The following is a 24,676-nucleotide window of genomic DNA, read 5'->3' as shown; positions in this document are numbered from 1 at the left end:
GATCCAAAGGGTTCCCCTCACTTAGAGGAGAGATGGGTTGATGGATAATGTAGATCTAGATCTCCTCTCTCTTTTCCCTCAAAAATATGAAAGAATCATTAGAGGAATAGAGAGAAAGCAACGCTTTTGGAGGTCAAGAATGGAGGAGAAAGCTTGCTCAAAGTCATTGGGGACAATGGGAAAATACCCCCTTATATAGTGGGTGTAAATCCAATCGTTATGTTCCAGAACTGACTTAAGCGGTACTACCGCTAGGTGGAGTGCTACTACCGCTAATCACAGAGGAGTTGCCGAGACCCACAGTGGACCAGTGCGTAACTGGAGCGATAGTACTGTCGGAGCGGTACTACCGCCTCTAATAAGCGGTACTACCACGAATTACCCCGAGGGTAATAGAAATTTCCACCGTAGTACGCATGGTACTCCAGTGGAAGTACCGCACAAGCGATACTACCGCTAAGATCAAGCAGTACTACCGCAAATTCCTAGAAGGGTAACAGATAAATTCATGGTAGTGCGTGTGGTACTCCAGCGAAAGTACTACATAAGCGGTACTACCGCTAGGAGCAAGTGGTACTACCGCAAATTCTACAAGGGTGACAGAGAGCCTCTCGTAGTAACCGCGGCGCACCAGTGAAAATACTGCACCAGAAGTAGTACAGCTAATTACCAGCTAGAATGCCAAGAACAAAATAGAAGGAAACAAGTAAGACCAAAACTGCCATGACTTCTGCAAATGAACTCTGATTTTGACAAACTCAAGCTTGATAGAATCTTCAAAAGTAACAAGAGAAATATGCCAATGAAATAAGGGATGTGAAACCTCCATTAGTGAAGAACCGACAAAGACTCCAAATCAAAAACACAAGATGCATACAAAATCCGTTTTCAATGAACTTGAGCTTATCCTTAGGATGACCACAAGCTCCAAAACTCACAAAGAGAAAATTCAAATAAGAACCAAGAAAGATAATGCAAAGGATCCAATGGTTTGAGCTCTCTATGAATGATGCGATCAAGCTACTCAGTGGAGAGCCCCCTTGGTAGTACGACAATTAATCATATAACCCGGTCTCCCAACTAACACCATGAGACCGTTAAAATAGAAAACCTATCAAGGTCAAATCTTTACCTTGCGCATAATCCACTTGAGCTAGATGATGATGATCTTGACCTCCTCAAATTGGACCACCTTTCTTGATTGCGCTGACTCGATGAAGACTAGTGAATTGCCCCAATACTCCACTACGGGTGAGCCTCTTTTAGGCACATCTTCACCTGTCCATTATCACGAGAATGGACGGCAAGCTTCAAGCATGTGATCTCTTCATGATGCTCCACTTGAACTTGCACAACGCAACCTTGATGACGATCACCACTTGATGTCATCCTCCATGAGTGATATGAGATATTCCTTTTCATGCACGCCCATGGAAACATATCTAACCCCACAAAGAACCCTCACATAGATCATAGGTTAGTACACAAAGTGTAATGGATAATGCTTATCATACCATGATATCACTTGATCCCACTTCGTATATCTTCTACGCTTTATGTGTTGATCAACATGAATCACTCTTACTTAGTCTTGATCAACCCTGAATCTCATCTTCTCTCTTCCTTAAGATGATGTTTGAAGATAAACATTAATGTTCACATAATCTTCCTCTTCAAGACATGCTTACAATAGGCTCAAACTCTCACAATACCAATCTTTGGATAACTCCATGAATAACACCTTGGTCCTCACATAATCTCCTTCTTTCAACCTTCAAGCCAACATATGGTCTTCGAGCATTGTCTATGGACAAATCCTTCAAATATAACTCAAGGCAACCATTAGTACATAGTGATTGTCATCAATTGCCAAAACCAAACACGGGGGCACCATGCTCTTTCACCCAGTGACCCTTCTGTGCTAAGAGCATCTACATCAGGAATTTCCTAATCCGGGTCCCTATATGTCCGTGGACACACCCGGATGCGCCCGTGGATAGTGACCGGGCGGGCCTCAAATATTGCCATTTGCAACCACAATCCCTATTTTTGAAACATCAAGTACATGCAAACACATGCATGTTGATCTTCTTGGCCAAACAATGATTGGGGTGTCTGGGCGTTCCCAATCCGCCCTAGATATGGGTCAGGTATGGGGAGTGCAAGTCCATCGGACATTTTGGACGGATTTGTGAGGTCAAGTTGGGTTGCAATTTTGCGCCCGGTCACTGACCGGGCATCCCGCCCGTGCTTTGGGGTAGATTTGAGGACTCGGGTTGTAGATGCTCTTCGCAGCGAAGGGTCGCCGTGCAGATGGCGATGTTTCTTCTATGAGTTTGTCTTCCATATTCCGATCATCCTCGATTTTGTTCATCTAGACGTAGTTGACGGAGCTCTGATGTAGATTTTAACCACCTTCTTGGGGTAGCGAGGTTAGAGTTTTCTCGTTGTGCATGCACAAAAGTGAGATTTGATGTCAGTTGCTTCAAATCTATTCAAGGGTTCAATGGGTGCGATTGCAGCCTCATGGCACTAGTCCTTAGGGGCATGTGCACAAAGACTTTCTGACAATCATCGACAAGGTCAAGATGGCTTTGATAGGGAAGCAGCAACATGAGCATGTTGGAGGCTCGTTTTGGCAGGGGTAGTGATCATGCGGTGATCTAGAGACCTCGATGTACTTCCTCTCCCATTATGTAGGGCATGTACGCTTTTGGCTCGAAATTAGTGCAAGACTGATGTCCTTGAACTATGTCAGTATTTCCCCAAAGAGGAAGAGGATGATGCAGTACAGCTACGGTAGGTATTTCTCTCGGTTATGAAACCAAGTTTATCAATCCAGTAGGAGACTATGTAAATTGTACATACACACAAAGAACAAATACTTGCAACCCGACGCTTATGCGGGGTTGTCAGTCCCTCTACGGGTAATTGATACGTCTCCAACGTATCTATATTTTTTGATTGTTACATGCTGTCATATTATCATTCTTGGATGCTTTACAATCATTTTATAGAAACTTTATATCATTTTCTGGGAATAACCTATTGACATAGTGCCTAGTGCCAGTTGTTGTTTTTTGCTTATTTTTTACTTCGCATAAAATCAATACCAAATGGAGTCTAAACGCAGCGAAACTTTTTGGTGATTTTTTCTGGACCAAAAGACACCTGCTGGGCCAAAGAAGTACCAGAGGGGGGCTCCGAGGGGAGCAAAACCCACCTGGGCGCGCCTGGGGGCCCAGGCGCGCCCTGGTGGGTTCTGCCCACCTCGGCCGCCTCTCGCACCGCCCCTTTGCTCTATAAATACTCCAATATTCTAGAAACCCTAGGGGATTCAACGAAAAACAATTCCAGCCGCCGCAAGTTCCAGAAACCACATATCCAATCTAGACACCATCACTGAGGGTTTCATCATCCTCATTGGTGCCTCTCCGATGATGCGTGAGTAGTTCATTGTAGACCTACGGGTCCATAGTTAGTAGCTAGATGGCTTCCTTTCTCTCTCTTTTGATTCTCAATACAATGGTCTCTTGGAGATCTATTCGATGTAACTCTTTTTTTGCAGTGTGTTTGTTGGGATCCGGTGAACTTTGAGTTTATGATCAGATCTATGTTTTTATCCATGAAAGTTATTTGAGTTTTGATCTCTTATATGCATGATTACTTATATCCTCGTATTTCTGTTTCGAATCTTTGGTTTATAGGCCGACTAGATCAATTTTTCTTGCCATGGGAAGAGGTGCTTTGTGATGGGTTCGATCTTACGGTGCACAATCCCAGTGACAGAAGGGGAAATGACACATATGTATCGTTGCTATTAAGGATAACAAGACGGGGTATATTCCTACATGAATAGATCTTTTCTACATCATGTCATCGTTCTTATTACATTACTCCGTTTCTCCATCAACTTAATACACTAGATGCATGCTGGATAGCGGTCGATGTGTGGAGTAAGTAGTAGATGCAGGCAAGGGTCGGTCTACTAATCTTGGACATGATGCCTATATAATGATCACTGCTTTGAAGTTCTATCAATTGTCCAACAATAATTTGTTTACCCACCGTATGCTTTTTTCTCGAGAGAAGCCACTAATGAAATCTACGGCCCCGGGTCTCTTCTTTATCATATTTTCCTTCGAGATATGTTTTTATTCACTTTTGTTTTTAGATCTATATTATCAAAAACTCAAAAATACATCGCTGACTTTTATTTTCTTTTATTTGCATCTATCAATCTACTATAATTTTATCTCTTCATCTTGACAATTTCTGGCACCGTTACCCGAAAGGGATTGACAACCCCTTTAACACGTCGGGTTGCAAGTATTTGTTCTTTGTGTGCAGGTATCGTTTACGTAGTGTTGCATCGTTCTCCTACTGGTTCAATAATCTTGGTCTCATCACTGAGGGAAATACCGTTGTTGAAATAATAGATCTAAAAACAAAAGCAAATAAAAATAGATCTCAAAGCAAATATGATAGAGAATAGACCCGGGGGCCGTAGACTTCACTAGTGGCTTCTCTCAAGAAATAGCACACGGTGGGTAAATAATTATTGTTGGATAATTGATAGAAGATTGAATAATTATGATGATATCCAAGGCAATGATCAATATATGGGCATCACGTCCAAGATTTATAGACCGACTCCTGCCTGCATCTACTACTATTACTTCACACATCGACTGTTATCCAGTATGCATCTAGTGTATTAAGTTCATGGAGAAACAGAGTAATGCAATAAGAACGATGACATGATGTAGACGAGATCTATTCATGTAGGAATAGCCCCCATCTTGTTATCCTTAATAGCAACGATACATGCGTGTCTTGCTGCCCCTTCTGTCACTGGGAAAGAACACCGCACGATCGAACCCATCACAAAACACCTTCTCATGGCAAAAAAATCGATCTAGTCAACCTAACTAAACCAAAGATTCGAAGAAGAAATACAAGGCTATAAATAATCATGCATATAAGAGATCAAAGAAGACTCAAATGATATTCATGGATATAGATCTGATCATAAACTCAAAGTTCATCGGATCCCAATAAACACACCACAAAATAGAGTTACATCAAATAGATCTCTAAGAGACCATTGTATTGAGAATTAAAAGAGAGTGAGAAAGCCATCTAGCTACTGACTACGGACCCATAGGTCTATGGTGAACTACTCATGCATCATCGAAGATGCACCAATGAGGATGATGAACCCCTCCGTGATGGTGTTAAGATTGGTTCTCGTGGTTCCGGAACTTGCGGCGGCTGGAATTGTGTTTCGTCGACTCCCCTAGGGTTTCTTGAATATTTGGGTATTTATAGGGCGAAGAGGCGATGCGGGAGGCCGCCGAGGTGGGCACAACCCACCTGGGCGCGCCCTGGTGGGTTATGCTCCCATCGGAGCCCGCCTTTGGTACTTCTTTGGCCCATCTGGTGTCTTCTGGTCCAGAAAAAATCTTTAAAAAGTTTCATTGTGTTTGAACTTCGTTTGGTATTGATTTTCTGTGATGTAAAAACAAGCAAAAACTAGTAACTGGCACTGGGCACTATGTCAATAGGTTAGCCTCAAAAAATGATATAAAGTTGCTATAAAATGATTGTAAAACATTCAAAAATGATAATATAATAGAATGGAACAATTAAAAATTATATGTACTTTGGAGACCTATGAAAGACCGATAGCAAATTATTGAACAACAATAATTTGACATACTTTATGTTGGTTGATCCACAATTAGCAATGGTTAACTTACTCTAAGTGTACAAGAGAGAATATTTGAACTGAGTGCTAACACGTCTTAGATTTTGGAATATTTTGGAAAACCTTAGACGCTTAAGATTTCAGGAAGTAGGGAGTAATTTGTATTATGTTTAATGGCGCTTTGTACTTTGGATAAATTTTATAGGCGGCTATTAAGCGCCGGCCGATCGGACAAAAATGCCGCCTAGCACGCTTAAGATTCAAAATCATGTGAGACCGTCTGATTGCTGCACGCAGACTTCGTCTTTTTCTACACGGGAAATCCCCCGTCTCTGCACCACAAGACTTGATCTCCCATGTGCGGCTCCACCGAGGCAACGGCGACTCGCACCCCGGCACTTCGAAGACCCTCCTCTGCACCTCCGTTGCTTGCCGAAGAAATTCCCATCGCTCGTCAATTTTGGTTACAGTCTGCCGTTGACGGGTTGCAACTCCCCGTCGGTTGGGTTGCAACTCCTGGCGTCGAGCTCCATGGTTGCAGCACCCTGATGCGCCGTCGTCGCCCCTTGCCGTCGAGGCTCGTTGCATGCGGATGCGCAGGTGATGGGCAAGAGTCAACATTGTTGAATAGATGTAGCAATAAAGATTCTTGATCTTAGCAAAAAAAAGACGACGGTTGCAGTGTATTTGTCGTCGCCACCGTCGTGGGTCGTGGCTCTGCCATGATGGATGTAGCAAAATTCCTCACCGGTAGTAGAAAAATTCAACAACGATTGCAACAATTCATCATCGCCGCTATTGCGGGTTGTATCTCCGCCATGATGGATGTAGCAAAATCTGAGGATGGTTGCAACAAAAAAGTCACAACCGTAGCAAGTCGTAGCTCCGTCGTGATGGATGTAGCAAATCCATCACCGGTAGTAGCAAAATCTGACAATGGTTGCAGCTTCTGTCTCAACTGGTTGCAGCTTCTAGGGGGGAGGTTGGCTCATCGTGGTGGAGTTAGATGTATGAAACAGAGCGGATTCCATGGTGGTGCTGTGGGGCCGTGCGCCCGAGCTCGCCAATGTTGAGCCAAAAAAGGGACGGACGGCTTCCCTATGGTGGTGGTGCAGGTCCCCCCCTGTGTGTTCATGCGAGAAGAGGGACGAATGAAAGAGACACCGTGTGAGGGGATAAGGCCGAGTCAGGAGGGAGCACTGTGTGGAACCCACCAAGCATGTGTTGTTGCTGGGTGACGTGGGGTCCTTATGCCATCCAACGACGGAGAGCGTCTAAGCGGCGCAAAATGTTTTCCAATTTTATAAGAGCATCTACAGTCGGGCGCCCTATATCCGTCTCAAACGCCCAGGCAGGCCGTCCGGTCACTGACCGGTCACAAAAAACCGATCCAATCGGAGCTCTCAAACGGGCCTCTAACGCCCGGGCTGACCGGCACCCGTCATATCCGTCCCAAATGTAGGGCGGATATGAGGCGGCCCGGGCACGCCCGGGCACGTCCACCACGTCAGCCCGGCACACCCCAACCCTACAAAATCCCCCGTTTGGAAGAAATCCTAACTCACTCCGCTCCGCTCCCCGACGCCTCTGTTTCCCCAACCCGCCAAATCCCTAGCGCCGACAAGCATGTCCAGCACCGGCAGCCAATCCGGCAGCAGCTCCGGAGACGAGGAGCTAGCGCTCCGTATTGCGCTCGAGCACCCGCGGGGCGATACGGGTGGCAACTTCGGGTCTAGTGCAACGCCACCTGTCACCGCGGCAGTGCCAACACCGGTGGAGGCCCTTCCTGCCCCGCACGCGGATCTGCGAGGCCTACCTGATCTGCTCCTCCTGCCCGACGGCCTTCTCCACCTCTGGCCGCTGCTCTGCACAGGCAGCGGTGGGTTCTAGTGCCCGCTCTGCTGACGCCGCGGATGCGGACTCCGGAGTCGGAGGCACGTGCCGCCCGCCGTGAGAGGCATAGGGCAGTTCGCCCACCGCCGCCGTGTGATGCCAGTGCCCGATGAGGAGTACCGTCTCCTCGAGTGGGTGTGCCGTCGGTCACTTATTGAGGCGGAGATGAAGGCCCAGCGGTTCCGGAGGATCAACGCCAAGCAGCTCTGACGACATTGAGCAATCCGAGCGGGATGCGGCGGAGGCAGCGGCATAGGCGGCGAGGGTGGCCAAGCTCAAGCGCAAGCAAAACCGCATGGTCCGACGCTTGCAATGCTACATCGTCATCTCCAGTTCCTCCTCCTTCGACGGGTCCGGCGGCTCCAATGTGGAACCCCCCCTCCTGATGTGAGCTCCTACAACTGCGCCGGCGACCGGAAGGGCAAAGAGTCGGCGAGGAAGTGGTGAAGCTCGCCCTCTCCTGTTTATAATCTAGTTCTAGTATGTAGTTACAATGTGTCAAATCGTTGAACTGTGTGACTTGCCTGTTTGGTGATGTTTATGTGAATTATGCCCTAAACCGTAACCCTAAACCCTGAGTACCAGTTTATATGTCTGTTTCCTATCGATTTTGATCGTTTCGTGATCTATGTACTAGTTGCATGAATTTGTAGGAATATAGGGCATGCTTGGTTACATTGCCGATTCAGTCTGGCCCAGCGAGCCTGGCTCTATTGAGCCGGTTTGAGGGGATGCAGGCCAAAAAAAAACCAGATGCACATAGTTTGGTTGCCTGCATGCCCCTAGTTGCATGAGACAACCATCTTTGACCCGGCGTCTGGTTGCCCGCATTGCATTAGATGCACATATGACATGGTGTTTGGTTGCAACCTGCATAAGGTGTTGTCACCACTTCTAACTAGTGGTGACCTTACCACACACAATCTGAACATAGTGCCAGCTAGTTAAACAAATGACAGTTCATCCTAACTACAATTAAATGATAGTTCAAATTATTAAGAGCCATTGGCTAAATAGGGGATAGTTCATCAGTGTTGCTGCTTCATCTTCCTCTTCTGCTTCTGCTGCTGCTGCTTCTTCTTCCTCTTCTTCTGTGCTTCCGCTGCTGCTGCTGCTTCTTCTTCCTCTTCTTCAAATACTGCACTGACCTCTGTTAAGCCACATTGCCTCTGCCCACTCCAACCTTTTGTTCTTCCAAGCGTTATTGTCAAATGCCTCTACACCATGGCCAAAGCTAACAACATCGTCAGGCTCGACCTCTTCCTCCTTAGGCACGTGTTCATCAAAGCCTCACTAGAGGATCCAGTTATGCAGAATGCAACAAGCAAGAACTAGCTTAACTTGAGTGGAGTATGGGTGGAATGGCTTCTGATCCAGGATCTTAAACCTATTCTTTAGAGCTCCAAATGCCCTCTCAACAGTTATTCTAAGGCTGGAGTGTCTGAAATTAAACAGCTCCTGTGCAGTCCTAGGAAAGTTCCTACCAGAGAACTCGTTGAGATGGTACCTTGTTTTCCTGAAGGGTGGAAGAATACCCGGCCGACATGCATAGCCAGCATCTCCAAGGTAGAACTTGGCGTCGGGGATGTTGATCCCATCAGGTCGACTTATGCTGTCAGTGAGAATGTTTGCATCATGCGCTGGCCCTTCCCAGCCAGCCAACACATATGTGAACTTCAGATCAAAGTCAACAGCAGCAAGCACATTCTGGCTTGTGTAGTGCTTCCTCCCCCTGTACGCTACAGACTGTGACCTAGGAACTCTGGCAGTGACATGAGTACCATCTATTGCCCCAATGCAATCCTGAAAATGGCATCACTAGCCTGTGTTAGTGCTGAACCTGAACAATACAAGCATATCAAGCCATGAAAAGTGTACATTGTCAATGCTCACCTTGAAGTATGGATACCATCTTGGGCTTCCGCGAATCTTGGGTGCAGTCTGGCCAGATGGTCTCCTGATCATCTCTCGTCTAAGCTCCCCAACAACAAAAAGCACCTACTTGAAGTACCTAGAGATGGTCTCCATTGATCTCCTGAACGTGTTGTGAATGACGCTGAACCTCTGGTTATGGCCAACAACATGGAGGAACATGGCCACTTACTCTTCGACATTGGTGTTGATGCTATCTTGTAACATGCCCCTGCTCCTGAAGGTCTTGACAAGCCTGGGCAAATGGTGCTCTTTTCATTCTAAGCATGCACAGAGCCTCGGTGTCATTGCAGTTGTAGATGTAGTTCAGATTTTGGATCCTCTCCTATTCCCGGAGAAACAATGGACCATAGCGGATCAAAGGTCTCCCAGCACGACAAACAACTCTCTGGTGCATGAACATGACCCATGCCTGAATCACACTAATCAGTGTTGCTGCCTGGATTATCAGCCTCATCCGTGCGTCCATAACCTAGTCGACATCGACGGTTCGTTCAGTGGGAAATTGATCCTACACCTAGCTTAAAGGCCTAACCACTGAGCTAACAAAGGGGGGAGGGGGTGTTGCTACCGGCATCGGAGACGAGGACAGCGTAGGGGGGCCATGGCACAGACTAGGTCGACCAGACGGTGGCCAACAGCAAGGGGAGCACCAAATCCGCCGCAAACGCCGCCGCCTCTTCTGCCACCGCCGCTGCCTATAGCGCAGATCTGAAATCGCAGCCGCCGCCGGTGGTGAGGCAGTAGCGAAGAAAGGGGGGCAGTGGCTATGGGTGAGCGAGTGAAAGGGGGGTGAGGCTAATTTGGCGCCGAGACGGCGCGCCATATTTCCATCTCCCGCCATCCCCCCTCGCCCTCGCCTCGCTCCCGCCCGTGCGACCTCGCGCCGCACTCAGCCTGACTCGCGAGAAACTGCCGATCCGAGGGTTTCCGGCAAGCCAGGCTGTGGGCTGCTTTGAGAAGCGTGCGATGCAGGCCCAACAGAAAAACCAGGCAACCAAACAGGCTTCTCCCTTCCCGCGGGGGCCTGGTTGGCTCGATGCGGGCATCCAAACACACCCATAGGGTTCGAAATATGAGATACGTGGGTATGGAGGCGCGGATTTAGGGAGTGTCCAGTCAGTGTCCGCGGACGTGGCCCGGCACGTCCGCGGATGTATAGGGAGCCGGATTTGCCAACTCCGGCTGTAGATGCTCTAATAGATCAGAATATTTTTCAAAAATTAGAGTCAATAAGGAAAATTAGGCACGCGATTTTGGCAACCGCGTAGGATGTGTCGATGTCAAAAGGCCAGGAAATAAAACCCTCTCGACGCTGCAAAACTGACACGAGAAAAAGGATAACAACTCCTAGTCCTGGACTACTATACTTGGCTGCCACTCACCATCGCCGTTGCCGCCCGAGCACCCGCCGCCGCCGCCGCATTCTCCCGCCGGAGAAGCCCCAGCTCCCAGCCCTTCTCGACTCTGCTGTCCAGGAACGTCGTCGCTGGCCCGTGCACTGCCACTCCGAGGCCGGCGTCCTCTCTCGTTCGTTCTCGCAGGTGCCCCCTCCCTCCCTCTCTCTTTCTCCCCTCACCCCCCAATCCTGTACCGTCGGCGGCTTGCTGCGCACTGGCGACCTCGAAGAAGAAGTCGAGGCAGCTCGGGATTGCCGGAGGAGGTGGGTCGGAGTGGGTACTGACAGTCTGACATGGGAGCTCTTGGAGTTCAGGGAAATTTGTGAGGAAACCTTTGATAGATAGAGTACGCTGTACGCTTCATTATGAAAGACTGTGATGTTAAATTAAGCATTTCTTGTGAAGATTGCATCTGTTGAAGCCTAATTTTTCCTGAAATTTCTTAATTCCTTCTATGCTCTGCTCATTTCTTGAGAAGATTGCATCTAATTAAGTTTTCCTACATTTATTAACATACATGTACATCCTCCCTAATTTTTATAGACACCACAAGAACAAGAAATTTTGCACATAATAGCTACTAAGATGAAATAATTTATGTATATTGAACACAATCCTAGAGCTTCACCGGTAAAGAATTTTAGCTTTATACTTAGCATGCCCTTCTTGGGAAAACAAAGGGAGAGATAACCAAGGTATGCAGACTAGCAAGTGCCTATGACTAAATTCCGGACCATCTAGTATTTTAAGTATTTTAACAAGACTATACAGAAGCCAATTTTTACAATTTCTTTTCAGGCGCGCTGGGACTAAAGTTTACTCAAGAACAGGGGAACTCGTGCATAGAAACTCCTTGGCAATGTTCCTTTGGGTGTTGTTTGTTGACATTGGTTAGATTGTAAATAGGTCACCGCTAAAAACTACATCGTGTCATGTTCTTCAGAGTAAAAAAATTTGGGAGTTGGTTACTTTCTTAGGTGATTAAATTGTTCAAAGAATATATATTGAAGGGGGTATCCGACTCGATCAATGACCACATTTCTGTACAGGTGACCAACTAGCTTGTCGACTTACTGAAAAATATTTGGCTGTGACAATCACCATTCATTTGTAGGACTAAAAGAGCATATCTCTGGTACTGCCTATGAAACCTGCATATATAAATTGATCTCATGGCGAAGTGCTTGAAAGGGTACCTTTCAGCATTAGGTAATCCTTACAGTAGTCAAGTAAAGACCCCTTGCTAGATTGAGTTCATCAGTTTATCTGTTCGTCTTTTCCTTTATATAGGACACAACTCATACATGTAGAAAAAATCATCTCATGGCAAAGTGCTTGAAAGGGTACCTTTCAACATTAAGTAATCCTTACAGTCAAGTAAAAATCTCTTGCCGGATTGAGCTCATCAGTTTTATCTGTTCATCTTTTCCTTTATATAGGAGACAACTTCCACAACTGCATACAGACTAACCGACATGCTAACACATTCTATCATTATTGCAGGTTTCAAATCATGATGTCTGCAGCTGCAGAGCAGGTTGCTGGTGGTTTCTCATCAGCAGTTATCCAGCGTGCTGTTGACAAGGTGATTGACTTCCTCGAGAGCAACTATAATCTGAGCCATGCTACTGAAGAACTTTTGACCAAACTCCACACAACCCTCACCATGGTGAGGGCCATAACCGAGGTCGCTGATAACCAGCTTATTACCAGCACTAGTCTTAACAAGTGGCTAAGGAACCTCCATGATGCTGCCTATGAAGCGGAGGATGTGCTTGACAGATTTGATTGTCAAGACATAGTCCTTGGAAAACGCAAGATGAGCGAGCTCGTTTCGTCATCGATTAGGGCCCTTAAAAGTGTACCTGATGAGGGCATGAACAGGCTTGAATATGTTGTGCAGAAGCTAGATCACCTTTGTGCAACCTCCAACACATTTCTGGAGCTCTTGAGGCAGAGTAGTTCATCATCCATCAAGGAGGGAGCTGGGGGAGAGACTACTTCTCGTGTTCCAGTTGATGTCAAGCTGTTTGGACGCGATGAAGTTCTAGAGTTGATACTGAGAGTTATTTTAGGTTCATCTGGCTCTGAGCCAGAATCCAGCAGCATAAGAGCAAAACATGGGGCAAGGTACACCATTGGTGGTGTTGATGTCATCCCAATTGTTGGTATGAGCGGGGTTGGGAAGACAACCCTTGCTCAAGTCATTTACAATCATGAAAATGTGAAGGGTCACTTTGGGCACAGAGCATGGGTGTATGTTTCAAAACATTTCGGAGTGAAAAGGACGTTGCAGGAGATATTGTGCTCCATAAAAGGAAATGATTCATCTTTTGACCATGCTGATAGTATAGAGACAGTTGTCAACAATATTCAAAATGTCATCCAGCATGGAAGATTCTTTCTTGTGCTTGATAGTGTTTGGGATGAGATGTGTGATCAGTGGAGTAGTTTGCTTACTGCCATAGCTGGTGAAGTACTGGGAAGTGTAATTCTTGTCACAACACAAAGCAAAAGGGTTGCAGACACAGTAGCAACAATGTGTCAAGTTCCACTAGCACCTTTGCCATGGGAGAGTTTTTGGTCAGCTTTCCAGTATTATGCTTTTGGCACCACCGGTCCTGTGGCAGAGAACAATCAGACTCTTCTGCTAATTGGTGAGCAAATAGCAAAAAAACTAGATGGCTTGCCATTAGCAGCAAAAGTAATGGGAAATCTGTTAAGATCCAGATTTACCATACACCAGTGGAGAAGCATCCTTGAGAGCGATTGGTGGGACCTGAGTGAAGTTCTTTGTGAAATCCTTCCATACATGGGAATTAGTTACAGCCTAGACAAAGGCAGTGCTTCGCTTTCTGTTCGATTTTTCCAGGAAATTACTTGTTTGATAAAGATAGATTGGTCAATATGTGGATTTCTCATGATTTCATTGAACAGAGCGAATCTGGTGGCACTAGATTAGAGGACATTGGAGGTAAATTGTTTGATGAACTTGTGCAAAGATCATTTTTCCAGGCTACATTTGATAAAAGGAGGTACACTATGCACGATCTAGTACGGGCTCTGGCGATTGGTGTTTCTTCATATGAATGTTTTCTCCACAAAGAGACCTCACGCAGAGCATCACCAACTGCTCGCCATTTGGCTCTGCAAGTTAGTAATCAACTGCACATTCATGAACTCAACAAGTATAAAAATCTGCGGACAATCTTACTGTTTGGTCATTGTGACAGTACTGAAATTTGTGATGTTGTTGACAATATGTTAGCCAACTCAAGAAGCATTCGAGTGTTAGACTTATCTTATTTGGAGGTGCTGACAAATATGCCTGCCCACATTTCATCCTTAAAGAAATTGAGGTTCTTTGATCTTTCTTTCACAAGAGTCAATAATTTGCGCAACTTCCCTTGTAATCTTCATGCTTTATACCTCCGTGGATATACCCGCAATTCTATTCCTCAAAGTGTTAATACACTTGCCAATTTGCGGCACTTGTATGTTGACGCTACAGCTCTCTCTTTGATTCCTGGTATTGGGCAACTGAGTCAACTTCAAGAATTGGAGAACTTCAGTGTTGGAAAGAGAAACGGATTCATGATAAATGAATTGAAAAACATGCAAGAGCTATCTGGGAAAATTTGCATAAGCAATATCCACGTCATTAAGAACACACTTGAGGCAGCCGATGCCAATATGAGTGGGAAGAAACACCTTGAAGCCTTGGTGTTGAAGGGGAGAAATGTATCCAAAGATGTACTTGAAGGATTGCAGCCACACTCAAATCTTCAAGAGCTCATGATCGAAGGTTACGGGGCCACAACTTTACCTAGCTGGATCTTGCAAGGCCACATCTTCACAAAACTGCAGTCTATTCATGTTGGAAGCTGCCGACTTCTAGCTGTACTTCCGCCATTTGGAAAATTCGCTTCACTCAAGCATCTCACTCTCGATAACTTGCCATCGGTGAAGCATGTTGATGGAACACATTTTGGTTGCCTCCCAAATTTGGAGGACTTAAAAGTTTCTTCGATGACATCTTGGATAGATTGGTCACATGCAGAAGATCATGGCCCTCTCCTTCCACTTCTCACAAGGTTTGAACTTCACAATTGTCCTTTACTGGAAAGAGTGCCCAACCTATCATCCATGTCTTCATTGTCAGAACTTAACATTTCAGCTTGTGGGAACTTTGCCAAGGCACTGCCACAATATGTAGGACTATTAGCATGTCTCAAAAAATTAAGGATATCTTACTGTGATCACCCACTGCTATTCTCTGGGCATCAGTTGAAGTCACTGGATTATCTACATCTTCGAAAATGTGGATCTCTACGTTTGATTGATGGGCTACAATGTTTTCCCAACCTCAGGGATATTGATGTTCTTGGTTGTCCTGGCATTCTTACTGAATTACAAGACCAATCGGTTAGACAAGATGAGCAGGATTTACTTCATCTTAGCAGTATAGTTACAGATATTAGCTTGCTAAATAAGAACTTTTTTGTCCCCTCAGTGTGTGCTCTGTGCATCCTTTATCTGGAGGCCCTTCATTTTACCCCAGAGCAGGAGGAGTGGTTTGGACAACTAATATCTGTCAAAAAAATCGAGTTTGCTTACTGCTATTTTCTGCAACGACTCCCTTCTACACTAAACAGACTTACCTCCTTAAAAGTACTTAGTATCAGGGAGACAAAACCCCTGTCGCTGGAAGGAGTTGTGCCACAGAACCTCCAAGAATTGATTATGGATGGCTTCGTCATGGAAGACAATTTCAAACCTGGAGGATCAGATTGGCTGAACATCTCTCATGTTCCATACATTCGGCTTAATGGGAAGACAGTCCAAAACCTGTCAATTAATGCTGCTTCATCGTCTTCAAACCACCAAATTTGAGTACCATGTATCTGTTCCCACTGCTTGCCTCTGCCTCTGCCTCTGTACTACAAATAATATCTCTGTAAGCATGCTTTCTGCTCTCTCTCTAGTTTGTACTATTTGAATGTATATTAGAAGAGGATCCATTACAGAACCACAAATGTTAGAATCTGGAGCTCGGTGATACACATTGTTAGATGGTTGCCAATGGTTTGGCAGCTAGTCCAACCAAAAGGTGGAAGTATTAGAAACATTGTGCAAAATGTTGATTGGTCTGGTGGTTTGTATGGATGGTGATGATATTAATGTCTAGGTGTTGATTACAGTACTTTATTTTGTAATTCTTGAAATTGTGGGCTGAATTGATTTGTTTTCTTTCTTTTTTGGTGCTAAAATTCATGTCTGCTAATGGCCTAGGCATTCTATCAATCATTCCTAGTATGAACGAACAGTGGCACTTATATCTGCAATCTCTCCTTTCCAATTCCTGTTTTGTTCTTTCATTTACTTTACAGATTCCAATTTCTGTGACTAGTTTCTAATACTTTGTGATGTGGAACCCTTGTCAGTGTTCTGGGAAGCAAGGTTGCAGCATGGTGAGCTAAAGATCGTTTGCTCCATGCATGACCCGCAGATATGGTGCATGGATAAACTCTGGCTGGCTGGTGCAGAGTGCACCCAGGATAGTCAGTAGTTCTTGAGGAAGGGAAGCTCAGGGAGATCAAGGAGTAGGAGACTGACGGCGCGCGCACATGAAGGGCTCTCGGACTCTGTTCCGGTCTTCTGTGTTGCTGTTGGGCTCTCGGACTCCGATCTGGAGGAGACCGTCCTCACCAAGGTAGTCAACTTGTTGCTGAACCTTTGGTACTAACTGAACCGTTGTTGCTGGGTATGTAGAAAATGGAACACTGTCAGGCCTATTTAGTTTGACAATTATACACCTTTCGTTTGCCACCTCGTGCGAGAATTCAAGATTGATTCTTGATAGTTCTGTACCAAGAAGGGAATTCTAGTATTGCGATCAGAGTTGGTATATATACATTCTTGCCTCTGAGAAAAGGTGCCACGAACTGGTTGCAGGATATGCGCGGCGGGATGTTTGATCCGGATGGCGCCGCTGACGGTGGACGATGCCTGGAGCAGCACGACCGGTAAGCTTTGCATCTGCATTTGCTTCATACCATGGAACTGATGTCGTCTACCAAACTGAACCGATACAGACTGGACTGATGGCGTATGTGTGTGTGTATGGTGCAGCTCAGGGGAGGTAAACAACATGTTGTACAGGAAGAAAGAGGGAGGATTCAGATTCGGCCATGTCGGCAAGGCGACCATGGCTAAATACAACACGGACGCACACCTAGCCGCCGCCTCCAAGAACCCCAGCTTTCTGCCTCCCACCGGCGCCGGCACCGGTCCATTCTGTCTCCGGTGGCCGTATGGCCATGGAGGCGGAGTGGATCTCGGCCCTTGCCGGTGGGAGGGCTCCGTTTTTAGATCTTTTTTCGAGCTTTGTGAGGGTTTGTGTCCTGCTCAGGAAGGCGAGACGGTGGCGGCTCCCTGAAGATGAAATAAAGGTCTCTCCGCCTAGCCCCCGTTCCGGTGATGCGTCTTGTATCGTCGGTGGGCGTGTAGAGTTGTGTCTCCGGCGGATCTGTCTTTGGTGGATTTGCTCAGATCTGTTCGTCGTTCGTCTTCGTTCGTTTTCAGGTTGAATCCTTTTGATCTACACTCTTCATCCGCGGCGGTTGCTGTTCTGGTGTGTTGGTTCTACGGGGCCTTAGCACGACGACTTTCCGACTGTCTACTACAACAAAGTTTGCCCGGCTCCGGCGAGGGAGGGGCGATGACAGCGGCGCGCCTTCGGCTCGCTTCAGTGCTTATATTCGTCACTAGGTGGTCTACGGATCTGGATGTAATTTTTAGTATTTCTAGTTTTCGTTGTACTACTATGATTGAAGATGAATAGATTGGAAATTTTTCAAAAAAAAAAAAAGGCGACCATGGCTCTTCGCGCTGTCCTTGATGTGTTGAGACGACCTGGTCGGCAAACCGCCGCGAGCTGTGTAGGTGACTACTAGCCGATTAGCAGTTTTGTTGTGTTCCCACACATATATAGCTCTTGTTACACCCCTACTACATGCAAGTGCAACAATTAATCCTACCTTGGATTCGATCAGATTGTTTCCGAGGGCCATCTGTTCTATTCGGGTGCTTGATATATAATCTGCACAAGATCTGAGCGCAAGCTGGTTGATGCACGTTTACCAGCTTGAAGACGAACCAACTTCAGAAATTCTTCTCTTGTTCATGAAAAATACTCATGTTATTCAGCAAACATATATAGCTCCTCTTGCACTGGGCATGCCCTTTTCCTCCTATCTAACGCGCACCCTCTCTATAGATGCCTTCGGTCGGCCATTTAGGCTTTCAGCCTTGGTTTTGTCAAGGTTTTGAAAGCTTTTCTTCGGTTATTTTCTCATTTATATATAATTTTGTCTCCATGGTTCTTAGTTTTTTTTAAAAAAAATTGGATTTTTCCTTTTTCCCTTTCTTTTTTATGTTTTACCTTTTTAAATATTTTTAATTCAAGACGTCTAAATTCAAGATTTGTTTTAACAATATGGGATAATTTCTTAAATTATCGAATATTACTTTAAGTTAATAACATTTTTGAAAATGTGCAAACATTCTTGGTTGCACAAACAATTAAATTTTAGATCGCTTTAAGCAAATTTGTAATATTTTTTATTTTGTGAATACTTTTTGGTATTCGGAACGGTTTTTGAATGGTACAAACCATTTGTCCTATTACATAGTCATTCTTTTCGCTTTGTATAAACATTTTTAAAAATATTTCAAACATATTTTTGAAGCACATGATTGTTTTAATGCTATCAACATTTTTTAAGTTGTGCAAACATTCTTTACGATGCATGAATATTTTAGGAGCATGATTAACGCTTTTATTATTTTCTGTAAATTATCTTTTGGAATATATGGATCAAGATTATTTCGAAAAAAAATGTAAAAAAAGGAACAAAAGAATAACGTATGATTGTAACTAAAATAATACAAAATTTCACATGCCAGAACTGGCCGGGCCCAAAATTTGGTCCATTTAAGGGGAGACGATCTAGCCTCTTGTAATAGGCGAGACAAAGCCGTGCCCCGTCACTCGTTCCGTCGGTCGTAGCCAGCACCAAGTGAGAACTCACATATAGGCGCCAAGGTGGGCCGAAGACGCTGTAGAGAGGAGTAATTTTCTTCAGACCGTTTCCGGACAATGTTTATTTCGCTGGTTTGCCGTTTCTAACCGTGATTTGATGAATATTTACAAACTTAGTTTTCTTTTCATGAATTTTAAGAACTTAGAAAAATCATAACTTGGAAAAATGTTCATGAGTTAGAAAAAGTTTATGATTTTTCTTGAAATGATAATTTTTAAAAAACCATGAATTTTTAAACATATTGGTGAATTTTATCAATGTCTACAAACTAGAAGTATTCATGAGTTTGAATTTCTTTTTCGAATTGGAATAATATTTACGGATTTTTAAAAATTTCAGGAGTTTCAAAAAAATTCATGAAATTTTAAAATCCTCACGAATTTTAAAAATTATTTACGAATTTGAATTTTTTCCCGAATTCAAAAAATTTAATATGAAGTTGAATAAAGTAGAAAAATAAAAACCACAAATAGTGAAGAAAAATAAAAGGCAGGAAATCAAACCTGAAGTCAACCAGTAGAGAAAAGAAAGGAAAAGGGGAACAATTTAATTAAACAGACGTATCTCTATCTCTACCTAATAATAAATCAGCTATTACTTCTGGCGGTAAGTCATGAATATTGCTTCCAAAGTTACAAAATATTACAGACGAATGCCATCTACTATAAGTGATAAAAAAAAGTTGCACACAGGGGAATACCCCGCCTTAGCCTGCCCATGAGTATCGATATCCTTATACAGTGCTCCGCGCGCTAGGAGAAGACGCAGCTCGTCCGTTTTTGCCGGCCCATGTGTGGGCAGCCTGTTTTCTAATTTTTCTTTTCTTTTCTATTTTATTTTTTATACTTTAAATAACTTGGGACTTAAAAAAACTTGGGAAAATTGAAAAAAAGTTAGTTGCGAAATAAAATATTTAATGCATCATAAAATGTTTGTGGATTCAAAAGAATATTCGTGTCATTTAAAAAATATTTTTATATTTGAAAATTATTCAAAATTTTGATAACGAATGTTGGAGAAATAAAAAAAAATTATGACTGTTTAAAAACTTTGTTTATTAAAAACTATTTATGAAATTGATTTTTTTTACTAATTCAAAAAATGTTCATGAACGAAAAAAATCGTAAAAATTTCAAAAACGGGTTAGAAAATAGTTTACTCATTCATAAAAATTCTCTAATTCAAAAAGTGATCATCCATTTCAAAAAACGTTTGTTAAATAAAACATATATTCGTTAAATCAAAAACATATTCGTGAATTTCGAAAATTGTTCCACCAAATGCCAAATTTTTTGCGATTCAAGAAAATTGTTTGAAAAGATGCTTGCAAATGGTATAAAATGTTTATGAATTCAAAAAATGTTCTTGATGTTAGAAAATATTTGAAAATTTGTAAAAATATTCATGAATTGGGAAAATGTTTGTGATTTCAAATTTCTGCACGAGCTTTAAAAATATTCATGATCTCAATATTTTTTGATGATTTCCTGAAATTGAGAGTGATATTGTATCTCCGTGATGGAGCAAAATGTGGTCATGGCCATTCAAGATTATGATTTTCTTTCTTCCGCACAGACCTTTTTGCTAGCAACCTTTTAAAACCTTTCGGAAACTTCTTAAAACTGGAACGAAAGAACGATCATCCTGACAATGTTAGTACCCGCTTACGGGCCGGCCGACTAGGAGCGCACAGTGGGTATTCACTATGGTATCGCTCGTTGTAAGCGATACCAAGCATTTCCGTGTACCAAACCCCTCTTTCTCCTCTGAAAAGTTGTCATTTCAGGTATCTGGTACAAATACTTTAAAGATTTTAGTTGTCAAAATTTCAGAAGTATGACTCTGTACAGTTTTGTTCAAAAGGACAACTACTTTGTAGGAGTAGAAGCGAAAGTACTTTTCATGTATGTCTTCGAAAAATAAATAGAAGAGAGATAAATAATCCTTGTTAAGATGGCCAAAATGCAGCGTCAAGTAGTTGTACTCTGAAAATGCAAAGATCTGATGGGCATCTATGGCCGGACTATCATGATGGGGCTTGTACATGTGAGCATGCGTGCATGTACGTCGACGCATCCATGATGCTGACTAAACGACTTTGCTCGATTAGTTTTAGTCTTGCTTTGGTCCATCTAGCCTTAGTCTATACCTACTAATAAAGGGATTAATGATTTTGCCCGTCCGTTATTAGTAACTTTACAAAAGGAACCCTGTAGTTTTGGATAATCAACCAGCTGGATTCACCACCTCCATTAAACTCGAATAGTTGCGTTTCCGGAATACGCCGCTCCTTTCCCTTCCCGAGTCGTCGTGGATCTCGCGATGATGGAGGTTGCTGCCATTGTGGCCATGGAGGGCTCGCCAGCGGCCTCCGGAGTCCCACAACCCTGAGCTCGACGGGATTTCCAGGCGCCATCCCAACCCTCTCGTGAGCAGGTTGATTATCACCCGTCCCAAGCAAGGCGACATCTCCTCCCAACCAAGCGCACGATTATCACAACATGCCTTGCCAAAAGGAAAAAGGAGAAGATCCAGGACTGCATCATTTGTGCTTCGGTGAAATCTTCAAGAAATACTACTGCATCTACTGGATCAAAGGAAAAAAGAGGAAGTATGTTCATGCACTAGAAGCTTTACTGAGTCATGATGTACACAAAGATGACTGAGGAGTTATGAAATGAACACGCAGATGATAGTAGAGGCACCACACACATTTTACCGTTATTAACCGTTTGTGATAATGTACCTATCGCAAACAGATAGGTAGATTAAATGTTTGTGATTCCATCTTTTGCATACGAGTATATCCGCGTAATCGTTTTGGATGTCTCGGGGATCACAAATGTAACATCGAGGTCTAACGTGTGGGATAGTCCGCGACTTTGCATACGATTACTTTAGAAAATCATCAGTAGCCGCTCGCCCTATCACAAACGATTCTCTGAATCGTATAGGATGGACCCCCTCTATCACACACAACCAAAACAACAACGATTTAGGAAATCCATGCAACAGTGTTGCGCGTGCTGTACCGTGTTAAAACATATTCTTATTCAAACAGTCGATCAAAGAGTACAAACCGAGACAAATTATTTAGTCACGACTTACAATATGGTACGAGGAGATTAATTTGTTCACCATTATTAATTTCTAGGCCTGATCTCGATTCCTTCGATGATGAGTCCCTTCTTCCACTTGAGCTCCTCCCACTCATGCACTTCCATCATAACATCATCCCCACCGCATATGTCCGTGTCCGTGTGGAAGTCGCCCATCTCCAGTTCCAACCACCCGTCGACCCGATGCCGCGGGTACCTCACGACACCGCCGACTCCTCCTCCTTGCTCGTGCTCGTGCGGCTCCGCAGCCGCAGCGCCGTTACGGGTGCATGAAGCACGGTTGCAGGGATGGAGAGACACTGTGTGGGTGCTCCCCACCAGCAGGGATGAAGAAGCACCGCCGCTGGTGCTGGAAGGCCGGCAGGACTGGAGACACGGCCCGCCACCTACCTTGACGAACGATGTCTGCCGCGGGGAGCTGAGGCCTGAGGCATCATGGGTGAGCTTGAAGACGAGGTAGGCCGCGTAGTGGGTGGCTGGAGTGAGCTCCCTGCTGTTGATCGTGCCGTAGATGTGGAGCCAGCAGACTGAGAGAAGCTCTGCCACCTTGGAGAACCTATCTCAGTTCATTGTCAAACAGATCAACATGCAATCTTGTTACATCCGTATCTAGGCAAATCTAAGACAAGAATCTTGGGACGGAGAGAGTAGTAAGCGAGTCCTACCAGTCTTACACCTAGCTTACCACTTACCAGTACTGCTTAGTGGTACTATAAGGCAAGCTAGCTAGAGTAATCCATTAAACAATATATATAAACAAAAAATAAAGTATACTAGTACATCTGTATACCTTGAATCAGGGTCGGTCCTCCTTGTCCAGTAAAGATTTTCATGCATCCATTCGATTACCAGCTCGCTTGCTGACAACATGTAGCATTTGGCGCCGTTCGATCTCTCCAGCCCAAAACTCTAGTGATAGCCCATGCGTGTTTAACCAAATCCATCGTCAGAAAGCTAAGTGCAACTGCAAAAGTAAAGGGCTGATCGACAGACCATTTTGCCATCGTCGAGGACGACGTGTTCGTTGCTGAGGTCTATGAAGAGCTCCTTCTTGGAGGGAGCATCCACGAGGTGGACGGCCCGCTCCAGGACGGCGTCGCAGTCCGGCGGCAGGAACCGTGTCCACACCGCGTCCAAGTCCGCCGCCGACCGGAACGCGGTGGACACTGCGGCCGCGCGGCAGGCGTCGGCTGGCGAGGTCAGACCGATGGCCTTCGCCAGACATTCCTCCGGGATTCCCTGGATTATTCTGCTTTGGGCCTTTTCTTCTTCCCTCGCCAGCTTCTTCACGCGTTCCACCTCCATATGGACCAACCCCGGAGTAGCTAGCCAGGCAGCGCCCGTGCGTTTAATAAGCCCACGCAGCAAATTAAAGTTTGTTTTGCCGTTTTATATTCTTTTCCAAATCCTTTTAGAAACACAGAAGTACAGCATTTGACTCAGCACACCACCATGACACACGTTTTTTTTGTAGAACACAGGACACACGTATTTATGACTAACCCTTGGTCTGGTGTTCTTTTTTTTTTGCTCTTGATGCAATAAAGATGAGAGAAACGTAATCTAGGATATCTCTAATTTCTCCACTTCTTAAAAAAAAGAGTAGTATTTCTTTTCCTACCAGCAGAGCAGAACGCTTCGTCAACCGGTTCTTCCCCCTCACATCACCTTCCTTCATGGGTTTTTTTCGTCCAACCGTTTTTTAGTTCCATCACACTTTTTTTCGCACCTTCCCCGTACGCTAATCAATTACCTTAATTAGTTACCTTCTGTACCAATTTCTTCTTAATTGATTTACCAAACATTTATTTACACAATCACAGATAGGATCTGATAAACATTTATTTACAGAACCATATTAAAATGGGCAGGTAAGTCACGAGCTAATATACTAGAATATTTCTATCCCGTTACAACGTAGGGTATTCAAGTATACATAAAAATATGAATACGACGGAAAAGATAGCAATACATCACAGAGGCTCAACCGCCCCCTGCCCCCGTGCTCTGGTGATCCCGCGAGCTCATGGGGTGGGGAAGGAGTGGCCTTTCTCTCCCTCTCCTACGATGCTCAGTGGCCAAAGACCGAAGGCTTGGTGCGGGGGTGGGTTCGGGGCCAGGGATGCCAGGAGGCGGCCTCGGATTGCAAGCCACACTTATAGCCCTATTTAGCTTCTCTCCTATATGTATGTTCTGTTGTTATTCCCCAACCACACATATGATAGGTCCTTGTATTTCGTAGTATCTTTGAGCCTGGCTACTAACCCAGCCATTCAACAGCTTGTAACTGCACACAAATGAGCTTTTGATCCTTTCTTTGAAACACATGGTCTCAAACAATAGAACAAAGGAGCTCTACTTGTGCTTGGTACAAATAAACAACCTATTGGCGAGCCATTCAAGCCACCGGACAAAGTCACTTTAGACCTGTAGAAATGTGGATATAAAGAGGTAATGAAGTTTCATAGATGTATCGTTTATTTTTCATTAGTTAACTTATCAGCGAAGAGACTATTG

At 44.4% G+C, this 24,676-nt stretch overlaps 1 protein-coding gene and 2 pseudogenes across 1 annotated transcript; 1 reads left to right on the top strand and 2 right to left on the bottom strand.

The window, feature by feature from the left end:
• Positions 1-7,998: 7,998 nt before the first annotated feature.
• LOC125555015 lies at positions 7,999-10,004 on the bottom strand (annotated as a pseudogene).
• An 870-nt stretch (positions 10,005-10,874) lies between these two features.
• Positions 10,875-15,791, top strand: LOC125553256 (annotated as a pseudogene).
• A 6,258-nt stretch (positions 15,792-22,049) lies between these two features.
• Positions 22,050-23,498, bottom strand: LOC125554447 (F-box protein PP2-B1-like). The gene is made up of 3 exons (XM_048718004.1): positions 23,153-23,498; positions 22,950-23,068; positions 22,050-22,715 (listed from the first exon to the last, which is right to left on the bottom strand). The coding sequence occupies exons 1-3, from the start codon at positions 23,462-23,464 to the stop codon at positions 22,184-22,186; spliced, it is 963 nt and encodes a 320-aa protein (XP_048573961.1). The 5' UTR covers positions 23,465-23,498; the 3' UTR covers positions 22,050-22,183.
• Positions 23,499-24,676: the final 1,178 nt, after the last annotated feature.

Source organism: Triticum urartu, chromosome 4, assembly GCF_003073215.2.
Source record: "Triticum urartu cultivar G1812 chromosome 4, Tu2.1, whole genome shotgun sequence".
In the NCBI taxonomy this organism is placed as follows: domain Eukaryota; kingdom Viridiplantae; phylum Streptophyta; class Magnoliopsida; order Poales; family Poaceae; genus Triticum; species Triticum urartu.
Note: the sequence above shows the minus strand (reverse complement) of the source record. Positions and strands in the feature narration are given on the sequence as shown.